The sequence below is a fragment of the Capricornis sumatraensis genome, chromosome 2 (genome assembly GCF_032405125.1).
Source record: "Capricornis sumatraensis isolate serow.1 chromosome 2, serow.2, whole genome shotgun sequence".
Classification (NCBI taxonomy): Eukaryota; Metazoa; Chordata; class Mammalia; order Artiodactyla; family Bovidae; genus Capricornis; species Capricornis sumatraensis.
In genome coordinates this window covers 122126981-122144581 of record NC_091070.1, presented here as the reverse complement: position 1 = coordinate 122144581, position 17601 = coordinate 122126981, and the positions used below count along the sequence as shown (strand labels likewise).

The window sequence follows — 17601 nt, the reverse complement described above, 5'->3', positions numbered from 1 at the left end:
ACTACAAAATGCCAGGCTGGATGAAGCACAAGTTGGAATCAAGATTGCTGGGAGAAATATCAGTAACCTCAGATATGCAGATTGACACCACCCTTATGGCAGAAATTGAAGAACTAAACAGCCTCTTGAAAGTGAAAGAGGAGAGTAAAAAAGCTGGCTGAAAACTCAACATTCAAAAACTTAAAGATTATGGCATCCAGTCCCATCACTTCATGGCAGATAGATGGGGAAACAATGGAATCAGTGACAGATTTTCTTTTCTTGGGCTCCAAAATCACTGCAGATGGTGACTGCAGCCATGAAATTAAAAGACGCTTGCTCCTTGAAAGAAAAGCTATGACAAACCTAGACAGCATATTAAAAACCAGAGACATTACTTTGTCAACAAAGGTCTGTCTAGTCAAAGCAATGGTTTTTCCAGTAGTCACATATGGATGTGAGAGTTGGACCATAAAGAAGGCTGAGCGCTGAAGAATTGATGCTTTTGAACCATGGTGTTGGAGAAGACTCTTGAGAGTCCCTTGGACTGCAAGGAGATCCAACCAGTCAATCCTAAAGGAAATCAGTCCTGAATATTCATTGGAAGGACTGATGCTGAAGCTGAAGCTCCAATACTTTGGCCACCTGATGCAAAGAGCCAACTCATTGGAAAAGATTCTGATACTGGAAAAGACTGAAGGCAAGAGGAGAAGTGGGTGACAGAGGATGAGATGGTCAGATGGCATCACCGACTTAATGGACATGAGTTTGAGCAAGCTCCGGGAGTTGGTGATGGACAGGGAGGCTGGCATGCTACAGTCCAGAGGGTTGCAAAGAGTCAGACATGACTGAGCGACTGAACTGAACTGACATGTCCTCTCATTAATATCAATCCATTCTTAGTTTGAAAAAGATCAAAATAAAATTTGCTATTCTATATATTAGCATATATTTTTTTACCATTTTGGAAATTCAACAACTACTATCTCCAGACTTGAGGCAACTCTGATCTTCATGATTCTGAGAAGCAGTTTCTGTCACTCTCTCGAATGGAGTTCACCTGGGTCTTGCCAATGGTTTTCATTATAAACATTTGGATTTTATCCTACTATATTTTCACATGTGATAGTTTTTTTTCTTTCCAAGCATGTAATACGGCTCAAGGATCCCACAGGCCCACTCTCAATAGATCTAACCTTTCCCCTACATTGGCCTTTCTGATCTAGTTCTTTAAATAGAGATAGATAATGGAGAAAATGTATTTTTCCTTTAATATTTTCTCTGAATTTCAGGCCATTATGGCCTGCACAAATTTTACTTTTTATAGTCACTCAATAAATACATGCAAATAATTTTTAAATAAATTTATTAATTTGATCCATTCATTTAAAGGTAATATCTGATGCCTCCAAGTTTACACCCACAAATGCTGTTGGATAGGGCAGGAGAATCTGGAGAACATTCCTCTAGACCCTCCCGGTGTTGTGTCACAAGATGTCCTTACCAGAGCCGGAAGAGTGACTCTCAGTGTATGAATGAGGAGTGGCGAGGGACACATCTGAAGCTGACTGCGCAGCACCTGGGGAGGGAGAGACAGAGCAGTGAGGTCTAGAGGGATTTAGGGAACTCTCTTCAATGACTGCTCCCAACAGTAACTGACATTTTTTTCCCCTCCTATTCACAAGCAACAGGAAGTGGGAAAGGTAGAGAGAGAAACACCAAGCTGGTATCCAGTTCACAGCCAGTAACTCTCTGGTTATCTGGGGAAGGGACTTACACGTGAAATGTGAATTTCCCACTGTGCTTCACTCCTAGAGCTTGTGAATCTAGGGACTTGCAAGTGGGACCTCATAAGAAGCAACCTTATCTAGATTGGGCTGTGTGAGTCTGGGCAATTTTTATACTCTCCACTCTCTGTGATTCTGCAGTTGGCTATTGCTGCAGAACGGAGGGATATGGAAGTAACCAAGTTTGGGTTTTGCCCTGTGTAAGTCTGAAAACTCCAGCTTGCTTCCCTCAAGGCCCTTTTCTTGTTATAGAGCTGAGGTATGGACTCTGGGTTCTATGCATGGAAGCCAAAGGTAGATACTATCTCTGGAAATAAAAACAAACCAGACAAGTCACACATTTGGGTAACAGACGCTTTCAAAGATATACTTCCCTTCACCCACCAAAATTCTGGCAAAACCTGGGAGCCTCATGCACTGGGACAACAGTCTGATGTGGCTGAGTCACACCACTATGGGCCACACCCTCATGTCAATGGCTCCGGTTGTGGAACATAGTCTTTCCCCCTAACTGGCTGCTGCTGTGATGTTGTCAGGGCCCTGGTCACCATATTCCTGATCATGACAAGGGAGAACATTTGGGCAGAAAGTGTAGAAATACAGTCCATCTGCATGAGGGGGAGGAGGGTGGCAGGTGGCATCCAGAGCATGTGGTAGTGACATGAAGGTGGGATGTGGTTCTCCCTCTGCTGAGGGCACCATGGAAGCCTTGGCTCTATCATCTGACAGTCAGGCCATAAGCCCTCAGGGCAGCACCACGTAGTCCAGGGAGATACAAGAATGGGCATCACATTAGATAGCTCTGAGGATGAGAACAGCTTCCCAGGTGGTGCAGTGGTAAAGAATCTCCCTGCCAATGTAGGAGGCCCAGGTGATGCAGGTTGAGGCCCTGGAGCAGGGAGATCCTCTGGAGCAGGAAATTGCAACCCACTATACAACATATTAGAAAACAGAGACATTACTTTGCCAACAAAGGTCCATCTAGTCAAAGCTATGGTTTTTCCAGTAGTCACTAATGTGTGGATGTGAGAGTTGGACCATAAAGAGGGCTGAATACTGAAGAACTGACGCTTTTGAACTGTGGTGTTGGAGAAGACTCTTGAGAATCCCTTGGACTGCAAGGAGATCCAACCAGTCCATCCTAAAGGAAATCAGTCCTGAATATTCATTGGAAGGACTGATGCTGAAGCTGAACTCCAATACTTTGGCCACCTGATGCAAAGAGCTGATTCACTAGAAAAGATCCTGATGCTGGGAAAGACTGAAGGCAAGAGGAGAAGGGGGCGACAGAGGATGAGATGGTTGGATGGCATCACTGACTCAATGGACTTGAGTTTGAGTAGGCTCTGAGAGTCGGTGATGGACAGGGAAGCCAGGGGTGCTGCAGTTCATGGGGTTGCAGAGAGTCAGATGTGACTGAACTGAACTGAACTGAACTGAACCAGTATCCTTGCCTGGAGAATCCCATGGACAGAGGAGCCTGCTGGGCTACAGTCCATAGGGTCTCCAAGGAGTCGGACAGGACTGAGTGACTGAGCATGCATGCAAGAAGATGAGAACTAGCCCCACCCAGGGCAAGCCATTGAGTGTCTTCATTTACAAAGTAGGGGCAAAAATGCCTGTCCTGCTTACCTCTCTGGGCTGACTGTGAGGAAGAGCAGGGTAGTGCACACCAATGTCTTTATAGCTGCAAACCTACATGCCCTGTGAGGTCCCCAGATGTGGACAGAGCCGGGAGGTTTCAGTGTCCTTCCTACCTTTTCCTTGGCCGGCATTGCTGAGCACATACTCCAGCCTCTCCCGTAGGCGGTCATTGATGAATACAGATTCCTCCAGGCGCTGGCGCAAGTTTTGGATCTCAATAAGATTCTTTTCCAGCAGGTCGGCCCCTGTTGCATACCACCAAGACATGGGAGAGGTAGGAAATAAGGAAGGCGGATCCCTAATGGGAGCCTCTGCAAGGTCCCTGCCCATATCCATACTTCTGTCAACTTCCTCTGATCATCTCGGCACCCGGGAAGCACCAGGCAACTTTGTTTAAAGTGGTCTTAGGCTTTCAGTCCCGGAGAAGGCAATGGCAACCCACTCCAGTACTCTTGCCTGGAAAATCCCATGGATGGAGGAGCTTGGTGGGCTGCAGTCCATGGGGTCGCTAAGAGTTGGATACGACTGAGCATCTTCACTTTTACTTTTCACTTTCATGCTCTGAAGAAGGAAATGGCAACCCACTCCAGTGTTCTTGCCTGGAGAATCCCAGGGACAGGGGGGCCTCATGGGCTGCTGTCTATGAGATCGCACAGAGTCGGACACGACTGAAGCGACTTAGCAGCAGCAGCAGCAGCAGCAGGCTTTCAATCCCAAGACAGCCCTCTGCTAGGAACTCCATGAGGCCTCCTCCCAGGGAGAAGTTGAGTATATCTGAGGGAGATGGACACTGGGCTGGTGAACAAGGGTGAGAAGCCACTAAAGTGCTCTTGGGAGGACTGGCCTAACAATGAGAAAGTGTGTTCACCTCCTTTGGTAGAAATCCAGAGGGCATCCCTCTCTACTTCAGACCTCTCTTATCCTACGATTCATGACTGAACAACTTTTAACATTCACCCAGTGAAAGAAACTAAGGCAAATGCTTTTGAAATTAGATCAGGCTGTGAATAATGAGTGACATTGAATGTCTTCCTTGGGTGAAGAGTGATGGGAAGAGCCTGGGGAGGTGTCACGACCTGAAGGAGGAATGAGAGAGGGGAACACTTTCAAGGATGGAAAAAGATGCAGAAAGAGGAGGGTAAAAAGATCAAAAATAGGCTTCACCAGGACATCTTGCTTACGGCTAGGTTTTTCCTCTGAGATTTTCAAATGTTGTTTTGTTATACTGTCTGCATACTGAAACCAAGCTGCTTCCAAGCAGTTCCTCCAGGGGTGCACCCCTAGCCACTGAGGGCCAGGAGGCCTGGCTCCAAACCCAATGGCAAAGAATGAGCAGCAGGACTGGCTTATAACTGTATACAAAGTGTGTGTGTCTCTCTCTGTATGTGTGCATAGAAATAGTCTTCCATTCTGCAATAACTCTTGAGTTAAGAAGACTTACCTTCCCCTTGGAAGTCTGAACATCGAATTCTAAAATAGTCCAAAAAATCTAGACCGAAAAGGTTATAGCACAGAAAAGAGGGAGCACACAAATGTGAGGGAACTCCTCCTCCTTGTAGAGTGCCTCAGCATGCCCTTGCCTTCCTTTATTCTCCTGCCCAGAGTGAGCCCCTAGCTAGTGGAAAGGAGAGAGGCACGTAGTAAGGATCAGCACTGAGCTGGGGCTTCATTCTCTGGCTGGCCCATGGGATATTGCCCCTTCATCTTCTCACCCACTTCTGGGAGCCAGGGTCTAACTGAGGAACAAAATACCCTCTGGCCAGGAAAAGAATGTGTCTTTTCTGTCAATGGCTGTATTTCACCAACTGCTCCTTTATTATTTTACCAGAGGGCTTGGAGTTGGGCCGGTCCAAAGAGGAGGAGGAGGATAGGTTCCCGGAGGCATTCATCTTCTGAGGCTTCATCTCTTCCCATGGGTGATTGCTGCCATGATGCCCAGGGTCTGGTGTCCCATTCTGCTCTGTGGTGCCACCCAAAGGATAGGAGGGCTGAGCAGATACAGCTTCTGAGTGGTTGCTGGGCAATGAAGATGAATCAGCAGGAGTGGCTGGGCTGACATCTGTCCAGAAAGGAATATTAGCGAGAAACAAATGGGGAAGTCAGAAATGAAGTGTTTTAACAATAATTATGCTGGGTTTAATAGTATCCTCCAAAAATTCATGTCTACCTGGAACCTAAGACTGTGAGCTTATTTGAAAATAGAGTCTCTATACATTTAATTAGTTAAAAGGAGATGATATTGGATTAGGGTGGACCTTAAATCCAACATGACTGATGTCTATATAAGAAGAGGAGAGGAGACAGAGATAGGAGATTCACAGGGGAGAAGACCAGGTGACAATGGGGGCAGGGATTGGAGTGATGCATCTTTAAGGCAAAGGATGCTGCCCAAAACCATCAAGTCAGGAAGAGGCAAGAAAGAAGGGAGCATGGCTCTGCCTACTTGATTTCAGACTCCTGGTTTTCAGAACTGTCAGAGAACCAATTCTGTTGTTTTAAAACATCCAGTTTGTGATACTTTGTTACAAAAGCCTGAGAAAACTGACACAGCAATCCATGGAATGAAGACTAAGGTGAAAGACAGTGATCAGTCAATTGCTCAGTATCAGCTAAGAACTCATTTCCCAAGGACTATCAATTTAACCCCAAGGTTCCTGGCACTCCTGGCCTATGATATCAAGAAGCAGTTGCTAGATACAATGTCTGAGGGTCACAGTGCATACAGAGGAAAAGTACAGGGGCCTCTCTCCTCGTTCTCTCTAAGATCCTCAAATGCTGGAATGATCCCAGGGAGGGACTTCAGAAATGTCTCCTCCAATTGTAGGAATCACTGCCAATCTTAGAAGTCATGAGAGTAAGGACTCTCAAACTGGTCTGTGAACATGTGATCTTCTCACCCAACAGTCTATGCCCTTGCCACCAAACAGCTGATAATCCTTCCTGAGCTTGTTCTGTATTGGGATTGTTGGTAGAAGATGAGGAAGAGAAAATGGCCTTTGCTTTTGGCTGATGAGCAGCAAACCTAGACAGAGTGGCCTACTCCTGGTGGCTCCCACTGCTCCTGCCTGAGTTGACTCTGGATGCCTTCTGAGGCTGAGGGGGTGTCTGAGAAAGGCAAGTGGTGATTTGCAATCCACCAGAATGGCTCATGAGAATGTAAAAAGAATTCTTAAGTATAGCTCAGATTGTCTGGCTCCTGTCCAAAGAATGACTGGGGTACAATATTTTTGCATAGGGGATTATAGAACCAAAAAAAAAAAAAAAGGTATCGTACAGCTCAATGATGCTATGAGAACATTTATATCATGTTTTTGCTGGTTCCTTTCAGACAAAAAACCCGGCTGGGTGACAGGGCCATAATTCAGAGAAAAGTTTAAGAGCCTTCTCCTTTCAAGGATAATTATCAAGGGCCACAGAACAGCCAGGTTTCTTCTCTGAGCAGGGTCAGACTGAGGTCTTATTTTCCTCAACCAAGCCAAATTCCTTTAGGGAACTGCTTACTTGAATCAGTATCCTTCCCTGACTTACACAATATAACACTGCTGTGAAATAAAGAGTAAGGTAGACTATGTTAAGCCTTTAGTTCAAGGCATAACTTAAACTAGAAACTCAATCAAAATGTGACTCTTCATCTTTTTCCTTTATATCCCCTCCCCAGAAAATCAGCTTACTCTCAGCCAAGGGCATACGAGGTTTCTAGTCGGTCAGCAACAGTGATCAGCATGTTCTTGTCCCATTCTTTCCTTGCCACACAACACAGGACACACGTCCTACACTGTACATGGAAAGCAGCAGAGACAAGCCTCCTGGGAGGGGAATTAAGTCTCACAGTGACACTGCCACACACCATTTGTGGCAATAGAAATTTTGGCCCCCAAAGAAGGAGTATTGATAAACCATTGCCCCTCTGAGAAAAATGATGACTTCAGGTGGGAAAAAGAAGGGCTTAGTTTCCTTCAGAAAAGACAGAGATAATAGAAAACAAGGCTGATACTTTCTGAGAGTGCCACCCCCGTGGTCACATCTCAAATGTGGCCATTCTAACAAGTAGTGGCAGGAATTGCAGCTAAGGAGAGGGTATGTTTGCCCTTTATCTGCTGTATCTCAGGGAAGCGTTGAGGTGGAACCAAGTGCCTCTGGGCAACTGAGTTTCAGGATGCACCACAAACTCCCATCAGCCATCTTGGACAATGTCATGTACCTAACAAGGGCAGCCTACTCATTTATAGTGGGCTTCCCTGCTGGTTCAGTGGTAAAGAAGCCACCTGCAATGCAGGAGATATAAGAGAGCCAGGTTTGATCCCCGGGTGGAGAAGATCCCCTGGAGAAGAAAACGGCAACCCACTCCAGTATTCTTGCCTAGGAAATCCCATGGACAGAGGAGCCTGGAGGCCTAGAATCCATGGGGGTCACAAGAGTCGGACAAGACTTAGTGACTAAACCACAACCAAAACCATTCATTTATAAATTCATGGGTGAAAGTATACGTGCATAGAGTCTTGTCTTCTTTGCAGAGGCTAGGCCTTTGTGCTGGACATAGGGGAAGAAAGAGTGGAATGGGGAAAACACTGGCTCCAGAAGCCTAGAGAAAGAGGTGTGCACAGGGGTGACTCCCTCCCGGCTTGGTCCGTGACTGCTCAGGCCACAGTGCAGAGGGCACTCCAAGCTTTAGAGTCAGCCAGGATCACAGTCAATGTTACTCCAAGCTGGACTGCTTCAGTAAGTTTCCTGACCTCACTGGGCCTCAGTGTCCTTAGCTGTGCTGTAAAATCAAGACACCACCACTAATTTAAAAGGATTGCTGTCCTGATTAAATGAGGCAGCATATATATAGTGATCAATAATATGAGCATAATAGATGCTCAATAAATGTGAATTTTCTGTCTTTCCTTGACTGCTATACTCAAGAGGAGACATGCTGCTTTGCTTCTCATGTAAAATGAGAAACAGGAATAGTTCCAGGTCAAAATCCATTATGGCTTATTCATGCCTCATTAGAAAAGACCCTGATGCTGGGAAAGATTGAAGGAGGGAGGAGAAGGGGAAGACAGAGGATGAGATGGTTGGATTGTATCACCAACTCAATGGACATGAGTTTGAGCAAGTTTCAGGAGATGTTGAAGGAGAGGGAAGTCTGGTGTGCTACAGATCATGGGGTTGCAAAGAGTTGGACACGACTGAGCGAATAAACAACAAAAACAACATGCCTAAAATATTCAGAAAAAATAAAAACAAACACATATAGCCAGGGACTAAGGATGGTTTCCTGGCCCCTGGTTGTTTACATCTGACTCTGTATGAGTCAGATGCTTTCCTCAGGAGGGAAAATAAAGGGAATGCTGAGCAGGAGAAAAATGAAGCCTTGATTTTAAACTTATTCTTAAACCAAAGCTACCCAAGGGCCTTCTTTGGGGAATTCTGGGGAGTGTCATGATGGTGATGGATTCAGTCAGTCCCAGTAACTGATGGTTTAGAGGATATTACAGCTGAATTATTAGAATGATGGGTGGGGTCTGTAAATTCACAGATGATAGAGAATATTTAGTGGTGAATAAAAATAGGAAAAAGTAAAAAATATAAATGTAAAAATAAACAAATGATAGGAAAAAATGGGCTTCCCTGGAAGCTCAGATGGTGAAGAATCTGCCTGCAATGCAGGAGACCTGGGTTCGATCCCTGGGTTGGGAAGATCCCCTGGAGAAGGGAGTGCCTACATACTCCAGTATTCTTGCCTGGAGAATTCCATGGACAAAGAAGCCTGTTGGGCTACAGTCCATGAGGTTCCAGAGTTGGACCCTACTGAACGACTCACCCACACACAAAAGAGAAACTGTGGCTGTTTACCCAAAGGAGTTCAGGATCAAAGGTCCAATGTTAATGACATTCGTGTCTGTGGTCTGAAAGGTGACATGACTGTGTTGCAGGTATGAGGGAGCAATTGTCCCCTCCCCTTCCCAACTCATGACCCCTCCCCTCAAATCCAGCACCATGTATGTGCCTGAGTCAGGGTCTGGTGGCTGATAAAGTGAGGCACTAGGAATGAAGAAAAGCTATCTGACACCCCTGAAGCCTGTGCTTGGCACTGAATCCCTGACCTGTGCTCAATCAGGCATGTCACAGTAGGTCTGCAGGGTGTGGCTGCCACGATGCCTCCTCTTGGTCTAGACAAATAAGCAAGCGCCCAGAAACTGGAGGATGTCTGGGTACTTACTGGCCATGTCCACTGCAGAGCGCACTTTCTGCTGATTGAGCAGCAGGTAGGCGCTGCTAGGAGAGTGATGGGCGGTGGACTGGGCATGGCTGCTGGAGCAGGTCTGGGGCCAAGTCTGCGGCTGGGCATCCTGCTGCGTCTGCAGGACTTCTGTCTTCTTACCCCTCTTCTGCCTCTCCCTTAAGATACTAGGAAGTAAGAAAGACAGAGGAAAAGTGAAAGTCACCCAAACATCACAGTTATACTGATCTGGGGGCTTAGAGGAGAGTCCCCAGGAGTCAAGGAGACTGTTCCTTCAGAGAAGCAGCCAAACAATCCATTTTCATTTGGGGGTAGAGAGTTGGGAGGCAGGGAGAACAGTGTCCAGTGCCTTGGCCACAAACATCCTGAGAAAGAGAGAAGACCCATCAGGCTCTTTAACTCTTTGACAAGACACCCAGAGGCCCATAAGAGTTCAACATACTCTGTGACATAATCCATTAAATAGTATTTGTGGTGACCCATTTAAAACTGCTTCCTGAGGCAATGCTCCCTTCTAGGTGTCTTGTACTTTTCAGACCTCCTTGGGCTTCCCTGGTGGCTCAGTTGGGAAAAAACCTGCCTGCGATACGGGAGACCTGGATTTGATTCCTGGGTTGGGGAGAGCCCCTGGATGAAGGGAATGGCTACCCACTCCGTTATTCTGGCCTGGAGAATTCCATGGACAGAGGAGCCTGGCGGGCTATAGTCCATGGGATCACAAAGGGCTGGACACAGAGCCAGACACAACTGAGTGAATTCTTTCCCTAGTCATACATCATATAAATCTATGTCATATTTATAATATAAATCTTTTTTGTTTGAAAGAAATTTGTAGCCATTCAACATCTGCCAGCATTTGTTGGGTCACTCTTAAAGATTTCAGATATGATCTCACTCCAGGTTTTAAAGATCTAGGGGAGACCAGAGGTGATCCCTGGGAGGATGGGAGACTCCTAAGACTGGAGAATTAGGCTAAATTACTACATTACCAAATGAGTGAATTAATATGAGCCTTGGAACTAGAAGAATAATAAACTAAAAAAAGGGAAATGAGACCACCTTGTCACTAAGGTACTAATGGTATAATCAGCTATTCAGTTCTCATGGGGTGAGAGAGCTGCTGCTCCACTGATCTTCTGGCCCTTGCTCTGGATTCTTGACTAGATTTTATCTTTCATAGCCTCTGAAAATTTGGAGTTACCTGAGTCTCTGCAGCACCTGTTCTCTTTGCTTCTTCTTACTTATACAGTCATCTGAAAACCAAATTGAGAAAAGGAGCAGTCTTACTTTAAACAGCTCTCATTTACCAAATACAAGCACACACTGGGTTCTCTCTCTGGGGTCAGAGACACAAAGCTCCCTGATGCTCAAGTACAGGCTTCTCTGAATTTTTTCGGGAGACACTGGGTTGACTGTTTAGAGAGCATGTCTGGCAAACTTTCCTGCTGCTACTGCTGCTAAGTCACTTCAGTCGTGTCCAACTTTGTGTGACCCCATAGACAGCAGCCCACCAGGCTCCGCCATCCCTGGGATTCTCCAGGCAAGAACACTGGAGTGGGCTGCCATTTCCTTCTCCAATGCATGAAAGTGAAAAGTGAAAGTGAAGTCGCTCAGTCATGTCTGACTCTTAGCGACCCCATGGACTGCAGCCTACCAGGTTCCTCCGTCCATGGGATTTTCCAGGCAGGAGTGCTGGAGTGGGTTGCCATTGCTTTCTCCTGAACCCACCTCAAAGATCATCAGTAACCTCTACTTGCTCTGCCCTGAGTCAGAGTAAAAAGTTGAAAATGTCTCTTTTCCCTCAGATCATGGGGTATTTGTCCAGCTGGCCTCTTGATCACCCCAGCCAGAGCCTCCCAGTCCTGCCATGGGGCAGGTTCCCAGTCCCGTGTCTGTGTGTCCCATCAGTTTTCATGCAGAACCTGTCTCCATAAAAGTAACAGCCACCCTGTCCCACCTCTGCATCTACCATCAGGAGCCTGCACAATGGCCTCAAACCAGCTCTTACTATGTGCCCTCAGGCCACTAGACAATATTCTATGTAACTGCCTTCGGTAACATTCCCACAAAAGGTACTTATACACAGAGTGCCTAAAGCATTCCCAGGGACTTCCCTGGCAGTCCAGTGGTTAAGACTTCACCTTCCAATGCAGGGGGTGCATATTCGATCAGTGGTCAGGGAACTAAGATCCTCAGGCTTCATGATCAAAAAACCAAAACATACAAAAAAAAAACCAGTATTCTAAACAATTCCCAAATCAGCACGATTCTCTTATCATTCTTTTCAAGTGCACTGATTAATATTGTTTATTTGATCCTAAGAACAATCATGCAAGAGTTAGGGGCTTGTATTATTTGATCTAAATTTTTTTAGGTGAGGAAACAGATTATCAAAAGAAATATGAACATGTCCAGAACTAGCAATGAACACATACAGGCTAGAGCAGAAGTCTTTAGATTCCTAGTTTAGGACTCTTTTCACAGCAGCCAGCTGCCCCATTCCACCTCTCTTTCTACCAATTAGTTTCAGATATGTGCTGTCACCCCCAGTGATGCCTCCTGCCGTAGCGGCCATACTCCATGAGACACAGAGTAGCTGGCAATCATCACGGCATCCCCAACCCTGTGTGCCTCTCTGTTGCTTCTCACCAGCCAGCCCTGACTCTGCCATAGCCCCAAGATGGTGATTACAGGACAGGACACCAGATTGAAATGTCACTTGTGAATGAGTGCAGGTCTGGGAGTGTGAATGGGGGAGGGACTAAGGGCCCTCCTGAGTCCTGGGCCTGGCTTACCTGTGTTGAACTTGCTGGCGAGGCTCTCTGCCAGCTGGCTGCTCTTGGCCAGCTGCTCACGGAAATGCTGTTCCATGTTATAATCAATCTTCCTACTGCTGAGGAGCTCTTCAAAGGCCTTCACTGCATTCTGAACATGTTGGATGAGAAGGGAAGAGACAGCCCTCCCAATCCTTATCTTTTCCCGCAGGTGGGTCAAATCTCGAGCCTGATCCTGGATCAAGGAATATTTCCTAAAGTGGGAAGTGGTAAGGGTAGAAAGGGGTGACTGATAGATTATGGTGCTTCAGCAGAAGGTGCTTTGAGAATTTCACCAGTAGAGTCCCCACGCGGAACTCTAGCTGGTGTTTAGTGACGGGAATGGGTAAAGGGAATGAAGGAAGGAAAATAAGAGAGTGTCTCTGGGTAAAAGATTCCTTCTAAGATCATCTTTTCCCCTGCTCCCATACTTCTAAAAATGGTTTTCTTTTCAAGTTCTACTTTATCAATTAATTAATTAATTGGAGTATAATCACTTTACAATGCTGTGTTAGTTTCTGCTGCACAACAGGGTGAATCAGCTATGTGTATCATTTATCCCCTCCTTCTTGAGCCTCCCTCCCTCCCTTCTGGGTCATCACAGAGCACTGAGCCGAGCGGCCTGTGCTGTGCAGCAGCTTCCCACTAGCATCCATTTCACATGGTAATGTATATGTCAGTGCTACTCACTCAATTCGCCCCACCCTCTTCTTCCCACTCTGGGTCTACATGTCTGTTTTCGACATCTGCATCTTTATTCCTGCCCTGAAAATAGGTTCATCTGTACCATTTTTCTAGATTCCATATATGTGTGTTAATATACAATATTTGTTTTTCTGACTTACTTTACTCTGTATGACAGACTCTAGATCCGTCCATATCACTAAAAATGACCAAATGTCATTCCTTTATATGGCTGAGCAATATTCTGTTGAACATATGTACCACATCTCTATCTATTTATCTGTCAGTGGACATTTAGGCTGCTTTCATGTCTTGGCTATTGTAAACAGTGCTGCAAGGAACATTGGGGTACATGTGTCTTTTTGAGTTATGGTTTTCTCAGAGTATATGCCCCATAGTGGGACTGCGAGTTCATATGGTAGTTTCATTTTTAGTTTCCTAAGACACGTCCATACTGTTTCTCCATAGTTGTTGTATCAGTTCACATTCCTACCAATACCGCGAGAAGGTTTTCTTTCCTGCACACGCTCTCCAGCATTTATCATTTCTAGATTTTTTCATGATGGCCACTCTGACCAGTGTGAGGTAATACCTTATTATAGCCTTGATTTACATTTCTCTAATAATGAGCGACGTTTAGCATCTTCTCATGTGTTTGTTGGCCATTTGTATGTCTTCTTTGGAGAAACATCTATTTAGGTCTTCTGCCCATTTTTCAATGACATCCTTGTCATCATGGAACTGCCAATTAAAACAAGAGTAAGCTACTACTAAATGCAAATCCAAACTATAATAAGGTATCACCTCACACTGGTGAGAGTGGTCATCATGAAAAAAAATCTACAAACAGTAAGCTATTACTAGGGGCTTCCCTGGTGGCTCAGACAGTAAAGATTCTGCCTGCAATGTGGGAGACCTGGGTTTGATCCCTGGGTTGGGAAGATCCCCTGGAGAAGAGAATGGCTACCCACTCCAGTATTCTGGCCTGGAGAATTCCGTGGACTATAAAGTCCATGGGGTCACAAAGAATCGGACATGATTGAGTAGCTTTCACTTTCACTAAGCTACTACTATACATCTGTTAGAATGGTGACCATACAGAACACTGACAATACTAAATGCTGGTGAAGATGTGAAGCAACAGATACTCTCATTTATAGCTGGTAGGAATGCAAAATGTTATTTATAGCTATCTTTGAAGACAGCTTGACAGTTTCTTACAAAATTAAACATATTCCTACATATGACCCAGTAACTGCATCCCTCACTATTTACCCAAATTAAATGAAAATTTATGTCCACATCAAAATCTGCACACAATGTTTACAGCAGCTTTATTAATAATTGTGAAAACTTGGAAGCAACCAAGATGTTCCTCAGTAGGTGAACAGATAAATAGACTGTGGTAAATCCATAAAATGAAATATTTTTTGGTTCTTAAAAGAAATGTGCAGTCAAACTGTTAAAAGACATGGAGGAATCTTAAATGCGTATTACTAAGTGAAAGAAACCCGTCTGAAAAAGCTACATAGCATATGATTGCAACTATATGACATTCTAGAAAAGCCAAAACTGTAGTGACAGTAAAAAGGCCACTGGTTGCCAGGGATTAGAAGGCAGAGAAGGATGAGTAGGTGGAGCACAGAGTACTTTTAGGGCAGTGAACACTCATTCTATATGATACTGTAACGATGGATGCATGTCATTATACTTATGTCAAAACCCATAGAATGTACAAGACCAAGAATGAACCCGAACGTAAACTGTTGACTTTGAGTGATAATGATTTTCATCGACTGCAACAAATATCAACAAATACACCACTATGGTGCAAGATGTTGATACTAGGGGAAGAGGCTATGCATGTGCAGGGACAAAGATAGGTAGATGGGGACTCTCTGTACTTTCCGCTCAGTTTTGCTCTAAACTTCCTGTTCTAAAAACAAAGTCTATTTTTAAAAAAGAACAATTGTGAGAATATAGAAATTTTAAATGCATTTGACAAAGTGGGTGGAGGCTTTGTGAACTGAGAGCCCAGCATTTTGATATTATTTCTGCCAAAGTCCACTGTACAACTGTGAGCAAGCAACTATATCTTTGGGCCTTGGTGTTCTCAGTTCTAAAATATTTCTCGTTGTTTTAGCTCTAACATTTTCTGGGTCAGTGAAATTTAAGTGTTACATATTAACAGAGATTCAATGGCGTATGAAGCAAAACCTGAACCACCTTCAAAGCTGATCCTCAACCACTAAGCAAGTTAGTGATGATTTAGTATTTCAGTAACTGATGCTCACAGGTAATTATATAATAGATTAATTCTATACTAATTGAATGTCTTTGAAAAGTTTCAGGAAAATGGCCATTAAAGACTGACAAATCTAGCGATCAGGCCATTATTGGGCAATTTTGTAAGCTTATTTTTGAAATTGAGCTAATCACACTGTAGTGCATACAGAAATGGAAATATAAGATTGTACTCATGGAAGTTATATAATGTCATAAACTGATGGTACCTCAATAAAAAATAAGTTTAAAAAATTAAGCTTATACAAATTGCTATTCTAGAAACCAGGGATGTGAGCTTCTGAAGAGAATGGAGTAGAGATGGAGGAGCCTCTGTATAACCACCTCTTCAGCACTAATATGGGTCAACTTTTCACCATCAACACAGATGAGGTAATAGGAGATTCTTATGTGCTCCCATCAATGCAGAAAAGAGACACCACTCACATGACTGGAAGGGCTCCATGAAATCTCAAGTATCCATGAGATCGTATATTTGGTGTATATATGTACAGGCTTCCCTGGTGGCTCAGTGGTAAAGAAACTGCCTATCAATGCAGGAGATGCAAAAGACTCAGGTTTGAATCCTGGGTCGGGAAGATCCCCTGGAGAAGGAAATGGCAACCCACCCCAGTATTCTTGCCTGGGAAATCCCATGGACAGAAGAGCCTGGCGGGCTACAGTCCATGGGGTCGCAGAAGAGTCAGACACAACTTGGTGACTATTCAACAACACATGCATTGTTAATTAGAATAAAACCAAATTTCTCTGAATAATATAAAGTACTTATAATAAAAATACTATAGACTTTTCTCTAAAGAATTTCCAGGCTGGTCTTAAGAGCAAGCCCTACAGTTAAGGCACATAGTTTGCATACAGACCCTGAAAGCTGCTATAATAGTCTCTGAAACACAGAGTCCCTTACTCGCTGTAGGACAAAGAGGAGAATCTGGCTTTCTCAGGCTGAGTCTTCGGCTCATTCACCCTCCTCTCAGAAGGCCCCTTCTTCTCCAAGGGCTGATGCATCCCAGGCTTCAGTTGGAGCATTTTCTCACGAAGAAACCTCTTGCTGCCTCCTTCAAAAGGAAAGAGAGAAGAAACGCATCTGGGTATCCACAATGACTAGCCTCTCCTCCACATCTACCTAGAGGAATCAAAACAAAATAATGGTTTAAAGAGGTTGGACTATAAGAAGGGTCCCCCAGGAGCATAAAAATCACAAGAGCAGAAGCTACAAGGAAGAAAACAATGAAACCTACAAGGTGCTCCATTGAAGAGTTCTTTATCAGCCATGAGAACCATGGTGATCCACTGGGATTGAGAAAAGATGCAGCAAGTAGGGGCAGATGCTGCCATAAGGAGGAAGGGAGGGTTCAGAGAAATTTTAGCATTAAAAACAAGCAAACAATGAAGTAAACACATGAAAACAAGTGGGCTTTAAACTGGGCTAGAGGAAGAGTATTTTTGAGTCTTACAGTTGAGACAAAGTTCCTTGTGAGTGTCCCCTCAGAAACCAGCAAGCCTTTCTATCATTCCTAACTTCTGACAACTATGTGGGCAGAAACAAAATTTGAGATGTCAGAGTTCAAATCTCAGTAACTGGGACTCAACGATAGCACCATGATAAGAGTATCTGGTGGCAAATTGTAATCATACATAGAATGTGGAGGTAGCTACAAAACCCCGGGAAGCCTTGCCTCCTGATGGCCTGCCACACTCAACACAAGGCTGTTTCTCTCTGGTCGTCTCTATCAATAAAGACCACTTCTCTCACCAGCCAGTTTTAATATCTGTGTATTCTTTTGCTGACAGTACCAACCAATCACTCTTGCCTCATAGCTTAGTTGGTAAAGAATCTGCCTGCAATGCAGGAGACCCTCATTCGATTCCAGGGTTGGGAAATTCCACAAGCCATGTGGGGTGGCCTAAATCAATAAATATTTTTTTAAGAGAAAACACCAAACAATAATATTTTCTCAACACCTTTTATTTTCTTGAAGATAGTTTCAATGAAAACAACTCTTGCAGCTTTTCTTAAATGAGTTTTTTAAGACTTCTAGGGATTCTTACCATTTCTCTTTGGGAACTCTCCAGATTTTGCTTTTTAATATTCTTCTAAGAGCACAGTAATCAAAAGCTGGAGTTTATGTTCTGACTAATAAATTTAGCATAACAATTT

General features: G+C 44.4%; 1 protein-coding gene across 1 annotated transcript; it reads right to left on the bottom strand.

Annotated features, from left to right (window-relative positions):
* Positions 1-1466: 1466 nt before the first annotated feature.
* Positions 1467-16469, bottom strand: LOC138072584 (myomegalin-like). The gene is made up of 7 exons (XM_068963592.1): positions 16348-16469; positions 12438-12670; positions 10844-10895; positions 9622-9809; positions 5236-5469; positions 3524-3655; positions 1467-1558 (listed from the first exon to the last, which is right to left on the bottom strand). The coding sequence occupies exons 1-7, from the start codon at positions 16467-16469 to the stop codon at positions 1467-1469; spliced, it is 1053 nt and encodes a 350-aa protein (XP_068819693.1).
* Between the last annotated feature and the right edge of the window lie 1132 nt (positions 16470-17601).